We start from the raw sequence: 20,079 nt of genomic DNA, 5'->3' as shown, positions 1-20,079 counted from the left end.
TATATATATATATAATATTATATTATTCAAGAGAATAGGAGAGAGGAGGACAGGGAGAGATTAATCAAGGGGTACAAAGTTACAATTAGGAGAAGTAAATTCTGGTGTTCTATTGCACAGTAGGGTGACTATGGTTAACAGTAAGGGATTATACATTACAAAGTAGCTAGAAGAGAGGGTTTTGAGTGTAGTCACTACAAAAAAGTGATAGATGCATGAGGTGATGGATATGCTATATACTCCGATTTGATATACAATGTATCTGTGTATGGAAACATCAAATTATACCCATAAATATGTATAATTATGTGTCCATTTAAAAATCGGGGAAAAAGGGAATAAAAGATGTGCACATCTTGGGCACAGAACTTTCACCCTATCATCACACAGGTCTCTCTAGAGCCCTGCAAACAGCCAAATGCACACCATGGGGTTCAATTAGACAAACTGCCTGCCCAGAGAAAAAGCAAAAGTGGTAAACCTAGAAAGCCTCATGTCCTTCCCAGTGACCCACAGAGCAACTAGCACCACAGAGCCTTGGCCAAGAGAACTTAGGGACAGTAGTGACCTATACGGTCTTGTTGAAATAATTGTAATTTTACAGAAAAGAAAACTGAGACAGAGAAGGTTAACTTCCTTGTCCAAGATGACAGAACTAGTTAGAGCTAGCATTAGAGCCCAGGGTTCCTGACTCCCAACTTAGTAGTTTTTCAACCATATCGTATCACATCAGACTTCCAAAAAATCTAAGCTCTCCAGGCACACTGACTGAAAAGGTCAGTATTTGATTAAAAGAAAACAATTCTCCCCTGTGCTATGGACATTTTTTCGGTTTGGTTGGTTTTTTGCTTGTTTGTTTGTTTTGTTTTGTTTTGTTTTTTTTGAGACAGAGTTTCGCTCTTGTTGCCCAGGCTGGAGTGCAATGGCGTGATCCCAGCTCACCTCAACCTCTGCCTTCTGCCTTCTGGGTTGAAGCAATTCTCCTGACTCAGCCTCTCGAGTAGCTGGGATTACAGGCATGCACCACCATGCCCGGCTAATTTTTGTATTTTTAGTAGAGACAGGATTTCTCCGTGCTCATCAAGCTGGTCTTGAACTCCCAACCTCAGGTGATCTGCCCACCTTGGCCTCCCAAAGTGCTGGGATTATAGGTGTGAGCCACCGCTGCTATAAACTTTTAATTAACATCTTACCTGAATAAATTCTCAGGTTGTTCTCAAAGAGTATTTTACATACATAATCTCTTCATATGTATGAGATGCAAATGACAATATTAAAGTAGGCAACAGGCCGGGAGTGGTGGCTCACACCTGTAATCCCAGCACTTTCAGAGGCCGAGGTGAGCGGATCCCCTGAGGTCAGGAGTTCAAGACCAGCCTGGCCAACATGGTGAAACTCTGTCTCCACTAAAAATACAAAAATTAGCCAGGCATGATGGCGGGAGCCTGTAATTCCAGCTACTCAGGAGGCTGAGGCAGGAGAATTGCTTGACTCCGGGAGGTGGAGGTTGCAGTGAGCTGAGATCGCGCCACTGCACTCTACCCTGAGCAAAAGAGTAAGACTGCTTCAAAAAAAAATAAAAATAAAATAAAGTAGACACAAGGAATAAGGCCATCCATTTTAAGAAATTTTAAATCCATTTTTAGAAAGTGGAAATTAATATACAAATGGGGTAAATGATAGCCTATTTCTAGTTGTGTCAAAGAGTTCATAAGAACCATGGAGATAACACTATAACCAAAGTAGACACAAATTCCAGTGTTCCTTCCTCCCTGCTACAATACTTCCTATGACAAGCTTTCAGGAGAAGGGAGATGTGGGACATGGGATTCACTCACCAATCATAAGTGTGATCCCAAGGGTTGTGTGACCAGCAGAACCTAACAAAGCTTCAATCTTAGAATACAGCCATCCCATGAGGTTCATGTTTACGGTACTTCCCTAAATGAAAAGGGAAAAAAATCAACAGTGTTTTCAATCATATATACCTCTGCTTTATTAAAAAAAAAAAAAAGGGATTTGAGGTGGCTCAGAAATAGGTATAATAGGATCCAAATTAAACAGGAGGTAATTTCCTTAAAAAACACTACAAGAAAAAATTGACAAACCAAGATAAAGCCACAGATAATTACCACAGGAAAAAAAAAAGCCAATTTATTAGAAACTGCTAGTATAAAAAAAAACATAGTACATGTAGAACTTCCTACCAGCCAAAGCAAAAGTGAAACATGAGTTATAAAATCCAGCATATCTAAGACAAAAATATGTCAGTAACAGAAAAAGCCCAACTTTTCCTGGCACTGAAATCTGGGGAAAAACATCTTCCTCTGAATGTCCATAAAGAGGACAGTAAAAGTTATAATAGATGATTCTTCATTCATTGATTCGTTCACTGAGCAATTACTGAGCCCCTATTACATGCCAGTCACTGTTTCAGGTATTGGGAATATAATAAAGAATAAAGTGGCTGGCCACAGTGGCTCATGCCTGTAATCCCAGCATTTTGGGAGGCCAAGGCGGGTGGATCACAAGGTCAAGAGTTTAAGACTAGCCTGGCCAACATGGTGAAACCCTGTCTCTACTAAGAATACAAAAATTAGCCGGGCATGGTGGCGGGGCACCTGTAATCCCAGCTACTCAGGAGGCTGAGGCAGGAGAATTGCTTGAACCCAGGTGGCAGAGGTTGCAGTGAGTCAGTATCACACCACTGCACTCTAGCCTGGGCAACAGAGCAAGACTCTGTCTGAAAAAAAAAAGAAGAAGAAGAAAGCATAAAAATATCCAACTTATTTTGGTAAAAAAAAAAAAAAAAAAAAAAAAAAAAAAAAAAAAAGTAAAATATCTAGTATATTAAATATTGGCAAGTACTTTTAAAAAATAAGAAAAAAATAAAGCTGGAAAGGCGAATATAAAATTGGGAGTGGAGGCCTCCCAACTGAAAGTGACTTTGGAGTGTAAACTTGCAGGAAACGAACTGTGGGGATACCTGAGGGAGGAGCACTCCAGGAAGAAGGAAGAGCCACTGCACAGGCCCCAAGAGGAGCTTGCCTGGAGAGTTCAAGGAATGGCAAGGAGAGCAGAGGCTGGAACAGTGCAAACAGAGAAGGGAGAGGATGAGATGAGTTCCCAGTGAGGAAATAGTGGGAAGGGGAGTTACAGGAGGACTTTCAGTTTTTATCCTGTGTGAGATGGGAAGCCACTGGGGTTTGAGTAGAGAAGTGGCATGATACTTTGACAGACTCATACTGGCAGACTCACCCTACATTCAGAACAGACCACAAGGCAAAAGCAAAGGCACCAGTTAGGGAGCTATAGCAATAATCCAGAACAGAGATGATTGGGCCTAGCCCTAGGTGGTCAGCAGTGGGCACAGTGGGAAGTGGTCAGAGCATAGATATATTTGCATATAAATTACCCTGAGTTTCTAGAAGGGAATCTCAGGGGCTTAGAGGCACTTTAGGGATTATGAGAGTGGTAGGGAGATCTTGAGGTGAAATGAGCCAGATCTCAGGTAGCCACCTCAGTTTCAGCCAATGCTGCTCAACTTTTATCTGATTTATGTATTTAGGGTCCATGTAAGATGATTTTATGATCAAAACGGCCAAGAGCTATTCCATTATAGGGCTGCTGGGGGTGACATAGATTCCGTCTTTTTTGTGCTTCTCTTGTTCCCTGTGCAGCCTCCAGAATGACCACAGAGGTCCTGAGTTTACCTCTCCATGATTTTTCTATTGCCTGAGCTTTTGAGTTTGATTGCATTTAGACACCTGAACTATTAGTCTATACTATATACCTTCAATGGACTTCTCATTTTTCTTAGTATTCATATCTTAGCTCGGGATTAGAGATCCAGCACCCTTCCAATTTTCCTTCACTATTGTTACTTGAAAACTCATTATTTCAAGAAACATTTATTGGGTACTTGCTAAGCCAGGTCATGTTATTTTATTTAATAGATATTTTAAATAGTTAATAGAGATTTTAAATAGTAATTTAATAGGTATTTTGGAATGAAAGGATCATTAACGCAACATCCTGTCTTTGAGGAATTTATATATATACATATATATACATATATACATACATATATATACATATATACATACATATATACATATATACATATACATATATACATACATATATACATATATATACATATATACATATATACATATATACACATATATACACACATATATATACATATATACATATATATACACATATATACATATATACACACATATACATATATATACATATATACATATATATACACATATACATATATATACACATATATACATATATACACACATATACATATATATACATATATACACATATATACACATATACATATATATACACATATATACATATATACACATACATACATATATATATATACACATATATATATATATTTGTCCTTTTTTGTTGTTTTTCTTTTTTTTTTTTTTTTGGTGAGACGGAGTCTCGTTCTGTCGCCCAGGCTGGAGTGCAGCAGCGTGATCTCGGCTCACTGCAAGCTCTGCCTCCCGGGTTCATGACATTCTCCTGCCTCAGCCTCCCGGTAGCTGGGACTGCAGGCGCCAGGTACCCGCCACCACGCCAGCTAATTTTTTTTTGTATTTTTAGTAGAGACGGGGTTTCACAGTGTTAGCCAGGATAGTCTCAATCTCCTGACCTCGTGATCCGCCCGCCTCAGCCTCCCAAAGTGTTGGGATTACAGGCGTGAGCCACCGCGCCCAGCCAGGAATTTACATTTTTGATGGTATTAGAGAAAGCTTCCAGTAGGTCTCTGTTTACCTTGTTCTTCATTTGAGTAACACCATTAGCTAGTATTGTATAAGAAACAGCCATGTGAAATTTGCTACTGTATTTGCTATGAGAATATTGTCGAAGGCATGTACATTTCTCAGTCTTCAATAGTGTCTGCCCTATCAATAGCATTTCACGCAGTTGACATCCTCTCCACCTTGATTTCTTTTCTTGGGTTTTGGGATACCACAGCCTGTAGTCTCCCCCTTGCCTTTCCGCCCATCCCAGTGGAGCCCTTTTGTTGGCTCCATCTCGATCTCCTCAACCTGCAAATGTGGGAAGTGCCCCAGGGCTTGGTAACTGACATCATCTCTTTTCTTTCAACACCCACACTCTTGGTGATCTTACTTACCAAGTTTTGCAATTTTAAGTAGCATTTTCCTTGCTCTTGAACTTATATCACTTGTCCAGAATTTTCCCAAGTTCTACACCCATATATGCAACTGCCTACTCAACATTTCCACTTGGATGAATGGCAGGCACGTCTAACCTAACATGACCAAAACCCAGTTGCCTTTAACTGAAGATGTGAAAACTACAGCAGGAGCTGGTTTGGGGGATGGTGCGCAGAGTATCAAGCGCTAGGTTACAGGGCTTACAGTTGCTTAGGCAAAACTGTGCTGTCTTCCTGAGTGCCTCCGTTGTTTTCCCCCACACTCTACATATTTTCCATTAGCAATCCTATCAGCTCTATCATCAAAAGAATATACATACGTAGAGAAAGAGAGAAACTTAGAGCTCCTCAGAATGCAGCTTAATGAATTACAGCTAACTTAAAATGACACAGAAAAGAACCTGATGTTCTAGTAACCAGAATGAAGTCAGTTGAAAGTCTTGCTCAAATGATTTCACTTCCTTCTTTAAAAAGTTGTTGGACAACTAGATTCACAAACTGCCACAAACATATCTTGACTTGCACAAGACTCGTAGTGAAGCTTTGGGAATATCCTTACAGGTAAAATTTAGAAAACTTGGAAAACCACAAGATTTACCAAAAAACTACAAATTCAAATATTTAGCTGTTTCCTATCAAAGTGATAAAGTAATTTTTTAAAAGTAATTAATAGCCTGTACTATCAATGCTACAATAAAAGGGATCCTCTCATATCCCACAGATGGGGATGTAAATGTCTCTGAAATGATAATGTGGAAATATCTCTCAATAGTCCTCAGATGACCTAACAAATACTCTGACTTAATAATTCCATTCCTAGCCACTTAGCCTAAGGAGACTAAAAGAGATGCATAGAATTTTCACAGCGAGAGTGTTAGACTATAGCACTATTTATAATAGTGAAAAATCAGAAAGAACCTACATGTATAAAAATATAGAAATACTCATATATTATATTAAAATATTTTTATATTGAATTTCTTATTCCCTGAGACTATGTTGTATTTTCACGACACTTATTAAAAGTCAAAGAGTCTGCTCGCCTTGGCAGCACATATACTAAAAGTCAAAGCTTGAAAACTTGATGTTTAGTGGCAAAAATAAATTTTTTTAATACTCTATTCATGGGAATGAGGGAAAAAAAACCTAATGGGATTTGGGACTGCCAACACACCTTATAGTCTACATTAACAAAAACATAATGTTGTCTCTACAAAAAATACAAAAATTAGCTGGGCGGGGTGGTGCACATCTGTAGTCCCTGCTACTCTGTAGGCTGAGGTGGGAAAATCACTTAAGCCTGGGAGGTCGAGGCTGCAATGAGCCGAGATAGCACCACTGCACTCTAGCTTGGGCAACAAAGTGAGACCCTGTCTCAATCAAACAAACAGACAAACAAAACCCATAATGTTGTTCCCCCTACATAGCCTCTAAGACCAAACCTGAAACACCATGATCATTTCTAGGTTCCAAATACAAACAGGAGTACTGGCTAACTGAGATAAGTTCAGAGAGGCATGAGCACCACAGTAAGGGAGCTGAGATCCATGTCATATGGCTCAGACAACCACAGGAAACGAGCACATACAACCAAGAACTTAAGAGCTATCTACAAATGAGCAAAGCACTGATGCACAGCAGAGGAAGTAAACTTTACCTACAGACAGCAAAAGTCAGAGCCATCAGTAAAAGCTACTTGTAAAAGGAGGTTTCATCGCTATGTGAGGTTATGCTTCATAAAGTTCATTGAAGCAGGTGGGCTGCTTCATCACAGAGCAAGCTTGCAATCCCTGGAAATATTGCAAACAGAACCTGGACAGCCATATGTGGAGAGGTTCTAGCAGGGATGCCAAAAATGGGTAAGAAATTAGACAACAAAACTTACAGGATCCCTCCCTATGCTCAGATTCTTTGAACTAATGAATGTACACAGCCACTTTAGACTGTTTGCTAGATGAAATAAGATTAGAAATGCTTTACTCAAGGTAAATGCCATGCTGTGTTCTAGAGAAATCCATAAAAGTTAATATCTAATTTACCATACACAAATCCATTTCATCCTGTGATTTTTAAGAGATAACTATAAGATTTAATCTTTTGCTTCCCATTTGGCTTCATCAGGCTTTTCATTAAACTTACAATTCTAGCCATGCTAAGTTGAAGTCCAAACACCAGGTTTAATTCTTTGCCTTTAAACCAGCTCACAGCATATGTATTCTGGGCAACTGCTAAGGACTCTCCACCAATCCTAAAATAGAAGAAAAAAAAAAAAAACACAGAAGTCACAACTTTAAAGAAATACTACAGTTAGCATGGCACTTCTCCTATCAAGAGATGGGGTCTCTGTCCCCTTCCCTTGAATCCAAGTGGGCTTGTGACTACTTCAACTAATAGAATATGGTGGTAGTGTGATCCCAAGGCTCAGTTATAAAAGGTGACATCATCTTTTCACTCTGACCCTCGCACTGGGAGCACTGAGCCACTACCCCCATGCTGTGAGACAGCAACCCACAAAGAGAGGCCACATGTAAGTGCCCCAGTCAGCAGTCCCAGTGTTTGAGGCATCCCAGTCCAGGTGCCAAACATGTGAGTCAATAAGCTTTCAGATGATCTCAGCTCCCACCCTCACATGAATCTTTCCAGCTGAGGCCCCAGACACTGGAGGCAAAGACAAGCTGTCCTTGCTACACTTTGTCTGAATTCCTGCCCACAAAGTCCGTGAGCATAATGAAATGGTAGTTTTATACTGCTAAGTGTTGGAGTCACATGATATACTGCAATAATAACCACGACAGGCAATAAAAGGAGCCATCTTGGTTACCACATTACCATCGATATTATATAAAATGCGGATGTGGGAAAAGTGGTCCGTGCTTTGTGAAAACATAAAAACTCACACTTTTCAGAACAATATGCAAAGCTCTCCATCAATCAATCCCCCCATTCAGTTTCCATATTCAACACTCTCCTACTTCCTGGGTTTTAATTTTCCTTCAGTAAGTTTCAATATTTACGATTCTCCTCCAAGCGCCTTCAGTGAGGAGCTTCCCTCCTCCATATCCTTACACCGAGGCCACCTCAGTATTAAGGACTAAGAAAGAGTCTTAAGACAACTAAGAAATAGTCTTATTTCTTGTGACTCTGTCCTAGCCCAAAAATATTTTCCCTCTCTTCTGCTAATCCAAATCCTGTACTTCTGTCAAGGCCTACTTCATCTGTAAGGCCATTTCTGACCACATTTGTGTTTCTGAATCCCTGTCATACCTTTACACACATTCTGCTTCCTTCTCTCTCACTTATGGTACTTCTTGCGGTATGTCATCTATGTCTACATGCTCCTGATACCTGTGCAAAGCTTGAATAACTTATGCTTTTAAGACTGAGTCAGTTCTGTCATCTGGGTCCCTCAGGGCAGCAAGCCCAAGGCTGGTCTCAGAATAGGCTTACTGAACAGACAATGCAATTCAGGTAGAACAATTGGTCTATAAGAATTCACACAAAATAGTCAGCTTACACATTTTGTGATCATTCAAGCAAAGCTCTTGGACAGGGTTGAAAGGACCCTCACATCACTCGCTAAGAAAGAGTGAAATGTCCATCAGTCACCAACCTAGAAATCGATGGTCTATACTTTTCTAAATGTGTTTCAAATAATAGTCTTTAATACAACAGAACAGGCAAAATGTCTGGGAAAAATATCATTTCTAGAGAACTATTTAATACTCAAACCCCACACAGAGTTGATTAGGACCACTCAAAATTGTTGCATATTTTAAAGAAAAACTAAGACAACTAAGAAATATTCTTATGCATATGAAGCTAGGTTTCAAGGATTTGAAGTAATTCCCCAGAAGAGACAATGTTTTTTAAAGATCTTTCATAGATGAACACTAAAACAACAATACATTAGGATAAATTAAATTATGCATAACTTACCCAAATACAAATCTTCCAAATTCCATCAGCCAAAACACATTAAATATTCCACCCAGAGCAAAAACAACCTATAATGTAGAAGTTCATGTCAAATCAATGAAAAGTAAATTCAAGGTATTAAAAGAAGCAAAAGGAACGTGATAAATCTCAACTTCTACAATGGTTTTAATATTCCTCCTTAATAAATCTGTGAAGTTCAAATATTAATGTTCATTTATTTCAAGGCTTAAAATAGACTATGGATTATACCACATGGGCATTTATGGGTTCTGCTTAATTAAGCTAGGCATTAATTAAACACATCTTTGCCAACTGAATTAATTAGATAAGAATTTATAAGTCACTGTCAATCATCAATGAATGTTTTGACCTTCCTTACCTGTCCAATGCAAACAAAGCAGCTAAAAATGATTGTGCCCCATCTGTTTGGGAAAGAAAGAATGACAATGAGAATGAAAATGACAATGAGAAAGAGAAAGAGAAAAAAAATCTGAATTTCTGTTTACATTAGTATTCGTAATCACAAAGTCCTTTAGTAGTAATTCATTTTGGTTCTCTTTGCCCCCCTGCATTTCCTCCAAAGAAAGAAAAATAAAGGGCTCATCTCCCTCTGAAGCCAGCAACTCTCAGGCTAAATGCGAATCTACAGAAGTCTAGACTTCTAAGGGGATTCCAGAGGCTTCAGCAATGGCATATATTAGTTTAAATCATTATCATCGCTTAAATAAAGCTAATCAACTAATCTTCAAGAAGTTCCCAGTGTCAAAACTATTTAAAAATGTAAATTCTTTATAAAATTTCCATTAAGAGTTTAGGATTGATTCAAGGAATTTTACAGTAAGTAATTTTAAGTGGTTATAATTCTTGACAACTAAAACCGATATGTAAAAGGACAAATATCAACCACGTTATACAAGTCTAACATCCCACAATCTGGACATCTAATTAATGTTGCCCTAGAATAATAAAAGGCCAGTATTAGAAGAGTCCTTAAAGGCCATCAGGGTAAACCATACCTCTTAAACTTAACTCTCTCTCAAGATGCTTGTGAAATGGCCATGCCATGTTCTCCTGAATGTTCTCTAGCACTGGAAAACTCACTATGGTCCCAAGACCATTTTTGTCATCTCCTGCCAATCTGACCAAGCAAACTCCTCATATTAAAAGGAGTCTGTTCCCCAGAAGCTTCAAGCTAATTCTCTCTCGAGACCAAACAAAATAAATTAAATTCTTCCTTCATATTCTAACTCTTCAAAAATTTGAAAGGTTAGTCCCCAGGTGTAAACTCTTAAAGTTTCTTTAATCTTTATCCACCAGACACGGTTTGAAGACCTTTCATCATCTTGGTCTCTGCCTTCTGAAAATATTCCCAGTCTATATTCCTCTTCAGTTTCACTAACAACATACACACAATAATAAGGATGAACAGTGGCAAAGCTTACAGTGTTATTCCTTCCTCAGCATCTAATAGAAGTGGTCACAGAATGTTTTATACCCCAAGGAAAGCAGAAATAGAAAACCTCACTGGGGCTGGAAGAAGCACACACAACCTATGTGCCAGACACTGTACATCCATCTCTCACTTAATCCTCATAACCACCTTGCGAGGCAGGAATCATCTATATTTTAGCAATGAGAGAGCCGAAGCTCAGGAAGCTGCAAACAGCTCAGAACAGCCAGGAAGATGACCAAGTGGCAACGATGGGATTCAGAACCTGGTTAATCTGATTCCCCAGGGTGAGTATAATTTTCCTATAGATAACTGACAGTTACCTTATACCATCAGCATTTTCTAGTCCTGACCTTAACTGAAATACCAAGTTTCAAAAACCAATTCCAGAGATACAAAAATTGTTTTTTAAAAACTCATGCAAATTATCATAGTCAATACAGAACTTTATTCAGTTCTTTCTAGAAATACCTTAATCTAGCTCTGTATTTTTCTAACAATCAGGCAAGATTTACCCATAGTTTCTTTACAAGCTTACCGTATTCCAAATACTCGGTCTATCAAAAAGCCACCAAAGAAACACAAAACTACATTGGGCCAAGAATACCAGGCATACAGCAGCATGAATTTTGTGGTATTCACTTGCATATCCTATATGAAAAGAAAATAAAACCATTTTTTCCCAAACAGTTAAGTTTAGCAACTAACAAATCAAAATATGACAATCTAAAGTGGAAAGCAGTTACATTCTCCTTTCTGTAAAGGGCAAGTTTTTTTTTTAACCATTTGTAAGTCTCACTAACTTCCTTGAGAATCTCATGAAAGCTATGGCCCCTGACCCAGAAAAACAGTCACACCTGGGAACCCTGGGAACTTCTTGAGTTCACATGCCATTTCAGGGGCTTCCTGGATTCCAGGATCAGACACACTGCTACAGGGGCCACTTCTGTCTATGTCTTCTATATACTACCTGCATTGGGACTCCACCCACATATACAAGGATAATCTCAGCCTATCCCTACCTACCCTACCCTCTCTATCCCCTCAAGCATGCTCCTCCTACTTCCTTTCTCTTTCATTCTAGAATGAAAAGGGCCAACCTATGCATTTTCCCTGTGCAAAGGTTAAAAAGAACCTACAAAGAAAAGAGACTATCTAAATACCCAAAAAACTGTAAATATCAAGTACGTTTTACAATACAAAACTAGACTAAAATCCTGACATGGACAATCCTCTGCAATCAGTATCCACATTTAAAAAACAAAATAACAACTAAAACCTATTTAAGAAGGCAAAAAGCTATCTTACCAAACCATTTGTCATTCAGTTGACTAAGCACTGGGAGAGTGAAATGCAAACAAAAACCTGCTCGTATTTTTGACAATACTGTGGAAATACTACATAATTATTTATCTAAGGTCTGAAACAATTTCAAGTCACATATGTGCTATAAATGAATTATTTGTGGTAACTCATTTCAACTGAGTTTCAACAGACATCTATCTGAATAAATGGGCTGGATAAAGTTCAACCCCTTGCAACCTGTGGATCTGGTGACTACAGATGTCAAAATAGATTCAGTGGACACTTCAGATTAGGCCACTTGAGGGTTGCTAATGCCTCCACCGCTACACTTGCTCTAAAGAAAACAAAAGAAACAAAGGTGAAAAATCAACTTACTCGTTTAACTTGAGTCTGAAGGGCAGCAGGATTATCATAGCAAAAATAGCTGCCTAGAAAAGAGCAAATACTTTATAAGTAATAATACTTTCCATATAAAAGTTTCAAGTTGCAGTTACTACTGAAATTACAATTTTAAATGGTGATACTATGGGTTGACACTACAGAAATATTTCTGAACCACTTCCTTATCCACCAGTCTTTTCTAAGTTACATCAAATAACTTCCATAAATTAGTAGTGTTCATACACAGCAAATATTGGGAACCTGAATTAAAAAGTCAACAATCAACAATTAAATGTTTTTCTATTTTACTTTCATCATGCTTCACACATACTATTTTATTAACATCTTCATGAAGCATCTATATTTTATTTCCTTATTTACAAACACACGTACACTAAAAACTTTACAAACAACCTCATCAGTTTCCTAATAATGTTAGCTTAAGGACAAAGGAATGGAGTGTAACCATTCTTACAAAATCAATATTTGAAACAAGTTCTCTAATTCTACAAACTACCCCAAATCAAATAATTTAGTGAATACAGGGCCAGGAATGAAAAAAAAAAAAATGAAACTGAAAATTCTAAAGGATTAAATTAAATAATGTCTTTGGGGGAATTGGAAAGAGAGAAGTAGGAAGAGATCTGATCATGCACTCAGATTTCTTTTAAAGATAAAATAATTGAGATTCCTTGGTAGGCTACAAGATAACGTTTTCTCCATAGCTCCGCTAACTCTACAAGAACACGAGGCTATTGGTTCTAATGACAATAAAAAATTGTCATTAGAAAGGTATGAATCTGGCTTCTGAAATCTAGACAGATAACGAGAATTTACCAAAAACTGCTTGAGTAGGGACAATTTTTTTAAATGTTTTATTGTTGTTCTTTCTTGTTGTTGTTGTCGTTTCTAAACCCTGCTTTAGTCGCTTTTAAGGATTCAATGTACTGCTTTAAAGCTAATGGATGGGCATCATCTTTTAAAAACAGGTGAGATGGGGGAAAAAGGAGTTGCAAGGAAACCAAAGCCCAAAGCATCCTTCATGTCTACTTATATGTTCAGCAGTAGCATAGTTATCCACCACAACGTTCTTAAACCTGCTGATTACACGGGCTCCAGCTAGCCTCCTGAAAAACACATTCATACCAAATTAATATTCGAATATTTGCTTAATAAATTAAAAACCGTAACATAGGAAGGAAAATTTTTTTCTAATTATCAAGAAACTGTTTTCAGAGACATCATCAGATTTCATAAGTGAAACCAACCACTGTCAAGACTACCACACGTCCAGTCCAATATGATTGCTTCACAGTGGCAGAGTGGAAGATTAAGAGAATAATATCCACTCACTGACGCTATCAGCAAGACACACTCATACATTTTCTCAAAGAGGGTTAAAAACATATAAAAGACTGCCGACGAAATCATTTATGGTTTTTAAACGCTGGACAACATTGTAAGACTCTGTGTCTAAAAATAATAATAATAATAATTAATAATAAAGCCGGGTGTGGTGGCGCCCGGTCTGCAGTCCCAGCTACTCGGGAGGCTGAGGCGGGAGGATTGCTTGAGCCCAGGAGGTGGAGGCTGCAGTAAGCCACGTTCACAGCACTGCACTCCGGGCTGGGTGACAGAGCAAGCCTCTTTCTCACCTAAAACCAAACAAACAAAAGTCGTTTAGGATCAGTTAAAGCTTTCTGAATTTCCTCTGATCACGTGTGCCAAGAGAGGAACCTTGAAAATCTGGAGTTACCTTCATATCTATGGCCTCAGGGGCGAGTCGCTAGCCCCTGGGACTTACTGAAGAGCAAAGGAGCGCGACAAAACTTGCCCAGCTCAGTCCCTCGACCTCCACGTTCCGGACGCAGAGTAACTAGCAACATCCACAGGTGTGGCTGGAATCGCAAAGGGGAAAATGAGGAGGCCCAGGCGCTTAAGGCAGAAGCTGCGCTGAGGCCCCGTGGCACCAGTGACCACGACGACGATCTACCTCGAAGAGAAAGTCAGGAACTCCTTAAAGATCAGCCCCAACCCACCCGGCCGGCTCACCGAAGCCAAGGAAGCACATCAGTAACAGCACCAAAAGCCGGTGCGCCAGGCGACTCGGGTCGCAGAGGGCCGGCAGGGCCCCGGGGGCGGCGGGGGCACCCCTGTCGGTCTTGTCAGGGCCGCCGGCCAGGAGCGCCCGCGCTTCCTCATCCTCTTCCTCCATTGCGCTCGCAGGAGACGGAGAGAAGAAAGCGCTGACAACCCCAATCCCCCGCAGGAAGCAGCGCCCGCAGAGCACTACCGAGACGGCGGTCACATGACTCCGGGCGTTCACGTGACGTCCCGGCAGGTCACGCAGGGCCACGCCCATGTGAGCGGCCGCGAGCGCTTGGGAGCCCGGACCCAGAGAGCGATGAGAAGGCATGGTGCGGTTCACTTTCTCTGGGTGATTGTGTTGGTGTGGCTGAGGCCCTGGAGGTGCCCACTTCCAGCTTTCCACCAATTACTGCACTGTCTTTTCGCTTCCTGCCCCGCTGACGCGTACACCTATTTCAGACTAAGCGCAGCTCCGCGGGGAGAAAGTGCGGGCCTCCTTCTCGGCTCCACACCAGACTCCGGAGTGGTTCGACCTGCGTTGGGGTCGCCAAGACGCGCGCTGCCCTTCTCCCAGCACTGCCCTTCCCAGCGTCTTTGACCACTCTTAATACCCACAAACTTGGTTGGACAACTTCTGATGTGTCCAGCCATGTGTCACGTACTGGGAATACAAAATGGAATGAGGCAAGCTCTCTGACCTCAAAGATTTCAGAGTTCAGTTGGAGAAATCGACAGAATCTAGTACTTTTAAAACTCAACATGATGAATGAATGTGGTGAGAACAGCGGCAGAAAATGGCACTGAATTCCACAGAAATATCTGGAAAGGGCATTTGAAAAGGAGAAAAGGTGCACAGTTTAACCAGCTTTCGGGGCAAGGGAGTGAGGGGCGCTGAAGCTCCTTGAAGTTGAAACCCAGGCTAGAATGAGTAAGAATGAGCCAGTCAGGGTGCTTGTTTGAGTGGGTTGGTGGCAGGGGGGCAGTTACCAGGGATAATAAAGACAAAAGCATGAAACAGAACTGGTTGTGTGCGTGTTTGTATTGAACGAGAGAGAAGGAACTCAAGAGTAGAAACACTAAACCTGTTTCAAGAAGAGCCATGCAAGGATTTCGACCACAGCAGCACGACTGCAAGCTTTGTGTTTAAAAAACATTCAGTCTGCCAGCACAGCACCATCGTCGCTTTCTGGGGGCACTCAGGCTTTACTAACAGAATTTTGAGGGCGTCAAAGCTAGAGGCTGAAAACTGAGGAATATTAGGAAGATGCTGCAGTCGTAACGATTAGAGATGGTAAGGGCCTGCTGGCAATAAAAAGCAGGAATGGCACAGAAGAAACAATCGGTAATTATTTAGGAGGTAAAATGGGAATAACTGTAAATAATAGTCTATGCGATCTGAAAGAGAGGAAGGACTTGAGAGTGTCTCCCAGATTTCTAGCTTGGGCCCCCTGTAGAGATCAAAATTTAGGGAGAGAAGGAGGTAGGAGTGTCAAGGATCAGGTGCTGCCTTTGAGATGTCTATACATATCTCCATTTTCACCATCTATTCTCTCTTCAACTCCAGTGGAGGAGCTCCCAGTCTAATAAAACTGTCTTGCCGAGATGAGTAATAACTCCATCTTTCCAAATACATTAGTCACTTCTCTGTCATCTTACTCAGCTTCTATCAATTGATGCAGGGGACAGCCCCTCCTTTTTAGCCTCCTTGGCACCATGCTTGCCTTGTGTTCCTCCTACTTTGCTGGCCTATCTCATTTGCTGTCTCATTTGTCAGCTCCTCCTCTTCTATTCAAAATCTAGATGTTCAATGATGCAAGACCCATTCCTGCACTCTCCTCCACTCATCCATTCCTGTAGCTTTAAATACCCTCCCTCTGCTGTCCAGTAGGTAACCACAAGTGGCTGTTGATCATTTGTAATGTGGATAGTTGGAAATGAGATATGCAATACGTATAAAATACACACCAGATTTCAAAGACTTGTATGAAAAATAGAATAACCTCGTAATTTGAATACTGATTACATGTTTAAATAATATTTTGCAGACATTGGGTTAAAAATGTATATATTAAAACTGGCCGGGCGCAGTGGCTCACGCCTGTAATCCCAGCACTTTGGGAAGCCGAGGTGGGTGGATCACCTGAGGACAAGAGATCGAGACCATCCTGGCCAACATAGTGAAACCCCGTCTCTAGTAAAAATACAAAATTTAGCTGGGCGTGGTGGCACGCGCCTGTAGTCCCAGCTGCTGGGGAGGTTGAGGCAGGAGAATCGCTTGAACCTGGGAGGCAGAGGTTGCAGTGAGCTGAGATTGCACCAGTGCGCTCCAGCATGGCAACAGAGGGAGACTCCATCTCAAAAAAATACATATATATGTATATATATATATGTGTGTATATATATATATAAAATTTTGCTTTAGTTTATATATATATGTATATATGTAAACTAATTCCACCCATTTTTACTTTTTATATGACTATTAGAAAATGTAAAATTACCTATGTGGCTTACATTGTATTTCTGTTTATCAGTGTGGATTTATATGCTGTTGCCTCTAAAATACCTTCATTCCAGACTCCTTTCTTCAGCATGACTACCATTCCAACTGTTTATTTGACATCACATGGATGACGTGGATGACTAATAAGCATCTCAAACTTATCACATCTAAAACAGAATCCTTGAATTCTCTCACCCATGCTATACCTGTTCCTCCCTAAGTGTTCCTTAGCAAAGTAAATGGGACATCTCTCTACCATTTGCTATCCACAAGTCTAGCAGTCATCCTTGATGTCTTACTTTATCTCCCACATTTACTCCCTCAGCATGGCTTGTCAACTCTCCTCCAAAATATACCCTCATTATGCATGTTCTCCATCACTACTCCTCTTACCAGAATAATATCTCCCAGACAATCGCAACAGACTCTTTAAATTTTTTTGTTTTGCTTATATTTGATGAGAGCTACATCTGGTGTATATCATTCAAACAGTACCAAAGAGAATAAAGTTCAAAGTGAGTCTTTCCTGCCTCCCTATACCCAGTACTCTTGGAAAGTAATCATCATCACCAAATTATTTTGCATCCTTCCAGAGGTACTACACAACAGTTGTTTTCTTCCTTTCAGCCCAGCAGTATAGCCTAGAAATTGTTCTTATTCTTGAGGACAATCTTGGAAACAGCCTGTTTGCCACACCATCCTAATCAAGCTTATTACCAGATTTTTGGTCTTTGCACATATGATTAGTGAAAAATTGCTTTCATAGTGTAGTCTCAATTTATATTTCTATTATACTGAGGAATACTGAACCTCTTTTATGTGATTAACAGCCACTTATACTTGTTCTAGGAATTCTCTTCATATCCTTTGCTTATTTTTCCAGGTGAATTATTGAGGTTTTTTCTTGTTGATTAAATAGGCTCTTTGTTGCTGATAGGAACTGCATATATTTATTTTCACTCGGTTTATGGTAATGTTTCCATATAGTTTCTAATGCCAAACTCTCTCTTTTTTTATTTTATAACTCCAGGGGTTTGCTCCTCACCCAAGATTTTCAACAGCCTCAATTGGTCTCTCTACTTCCATTGTTGCATTTCTATGATATGTTGCCCACATAACAATCCAAATGATCTTTGTAGTTAGTTTGGAGCTTTGGTTTGTCAAGGAATTATGAGTCAGCCATCAATATCTGAACTAAAAGAAACAAAACTAGGCCAGGCACAGTGCTGGAAACCCAACACTTTGGGAGGCTGAGGTGGGGACATTGCTTATACTCAGGAATTGGAGACCAGCCTGGGCAACATGGTGAAACCTCATCTCTCCAAAAATACAAAAATTAGCCAGGTGTGGTGACATGTGCCTGTAGTCCCAGCTGAGGTGGGAGGATCACTTGAGCCCAGGAAATAGAAGCTGCAGTGAGCCGTGATTGCACCACTGCACTCCAGCCTGTGTGACATAGCAAGACCCTGCCTCAAAAAAGAAAATAAAAGAAAAGCAACAAAACTGGATTTACTGTGTACTCTAATAAGGAAAACTATGCTGAGTAGGCACAGTCTCCCCAAGCAGAGCAGGCTGCTGATGCTCTATGGAGCTTTGGGGAATATAGAGTTCAGGAACAGGTGAATTTCAGAGGCAAAAGGGTTTGCCATCATCTGTAGAAGAGTAGATATTCCGGTAAGACTGTTATTAATTCTCCACTGAATGTATTGGAGTGAATCTGTCATTGACTGACTTTGAGAAAGGAGGGGTTTTTCAAAACAAGTTTTATTGAGGCAGTTGATTAATTGAATGGGTTTAAAACTGGTTCTAGGAGTGTGGAAACTTGCTTTAATTCTCAGGGCTTTAAAAAATTATTATAGAAATGTGAAACCTACAGGGAAAAAAAAGGTAAAAAGGTAATGTACCCACCAAACTGAGCACCCAGAGGAGGACGCAGGAAAGAGCTTTTTAGTCGGTGTCAACTCCCCTGTGCATGCCTGAGAACTTCTTGGTGGCTTGCCCTTCCCAGGAGTTCAGGCTACCTGGTTACCTCGCCACCCAGCTGCATCTGATGGTTCCCGTTAAGGTTGTGACCTTGTAGTTCTGAGTGTTTCTCCTTATTGAGAAAGGAAGGATGCTCGTTGCAGCTTTTCATATCCTAAGCACAAAAGAAGTCTTTCCTCTCAATTTTAACAGTGCATTAATGGGATATTACCCTTTTCCTTTCAGTTTATCAGGTGTCTTTTGTCTTTATGAAGTTTTTCGCTTGCGTTGTCATGAAAAGGGTTCTTTTTTTAGAATATAGTCAAATTTATCAATTTTTTCTTTTATTGCATCTAGATTTTGAAATATAATTAGAAATCCTTTGCTTGTACCCAGGTTAAAGAAAAATTCACCCATTTTTTTTCTAGTACTTGTATGGTTTCATTATTTAGATTTAGATTCCTGACCCATTTGGAGTTTATTCTTTTGCCTGGTATGAGGTATGGGTCAAACTTTTTATCTTTTTCTAAATGGCTAACCAATTGTTAAGTCCATCTTTGTCCAAGTAATTTGAGATGCCACCTTTATTGTATACTAAATTCCCATATGTGTTTGGGTTTACTTCTGGACTTTCTTTTTGGTTGTACTGCTCTGTCTTTCTTGTCATGCACCAGGACCACAGTTTTTATTTTAGAGGCTTTAGAGTATGTTTTAGTGACTGGTAGAGGTAATCCCCTTTCATAGCTTTTATTTTTGTTTTCCTGGATATTCTTCCATATTTTTCCATCTGAAATTAGTATCAGCTTGCCTAGTTCCATAAGAAAATTTAGTATTTTTTAAATGAACTTTAAAATTAATTTAAGGAGACTTCACTTTCTAATGCTAAGTCATCTCATACCAAAAAAAAGGGGTGTTGCACTTTTCAAACAATTTTGTGTCTTTTGAGAGTGTTTTAAAGTGTTCTTCATAAATATTTTACATATTTCTTGTTAAATTTATTTTTCTTTGTTGCTTTTGTAAATGTAGTTGTCTCTACCTTTATGTCATGTTACTGATTATGTATGGGAAGGCTGTTGATTTATATATGTTATGTCCTGCCAACTTACTGAATTCTTCTCTTGTTTGACTTAGTTTTGTTGTTAATTTTCTATGATTTTTCAAGTGTACTATCATACCATCTGCAAAGACAGAGAGTTTTACTTACTCTTTTCTAGTCCTTCCGTCTTCAATTGA

The 20,079-nt window shown here is 39.7% G+C and overlaps 1 protein-coding gene across 3 annotated transcripts in view; it reads right to left on the bottom strand.

The window, feature by feature from the left end:
• MFSD1 (major facilitator superfamily domain containing 1) overlaps window positions 1-15,247 on the bottom strand; it is a 26,413-nt gene extending 11,166 nt beyond the window's left edge. Inside the window, exons 1-7 of one of the 3 annotated variants that reach the window (XM_017890549.1) lie at window positions 14,346-15,236; window positions 12,288-12,340; window positions 11,146-11,258; window positions 9,537-9,579; window positions 9,158-9,225; window positions 7,361-7,469; window positions 1,839-1,941 (exon numbers count right to left, since the gene is read on the bottom strand). In XM_017890549.1, coding sequence (XP_017746038.1) covers window positions 1,839-1,941; window positions 7,361-7,469; window positions 9,158-9,225; window positions 9,537-9,579; window positions 11,146-11,258; window positions 12,288-12,340; window positions 14,346-14,709 — 853 coding nt within the window. In that variant the 5' untranslated portion in view covers window positions 14,710-15,236. Of the gene's footprint in view, window positions 1-1,838; window positions 1,942-7,360; window positions 7,470-9,157; window positions 9,226-9,536; window positions 9,580-11,145; window positions 11,259-12,287; window positions 12,341-14,345 lie in introns of all 3 variants that reach the window. The other 2 variants (XM_017890551.1, XM_017890550.1) reach the window with 2 other exon arrangements.
• Window positions 15,248-20,079: the final 4,832 nt, after the last annotated feature.

This window comes from Rhinopithecus bieti, unplaced genomic scaffold, assembly GCF_001698545.2.
Source record: "Rhinopithecus bieti isolate Rb0 unplaced genomic scaffold, ASM169854v2 scaffold_17971, whole genome shotgun sequence".
NCBI classification, from domain to species: Eukaryota; Metazoa; Chordata; class Mammalia; order Primates; family Cercopithecidae; genus Rhinopithecus; species Rhinopithecus bieti.
Note: the sequence above shows the minus strand (reverse complement) of the source record. Positions and strands in the feature narration are given on the sequence as shown.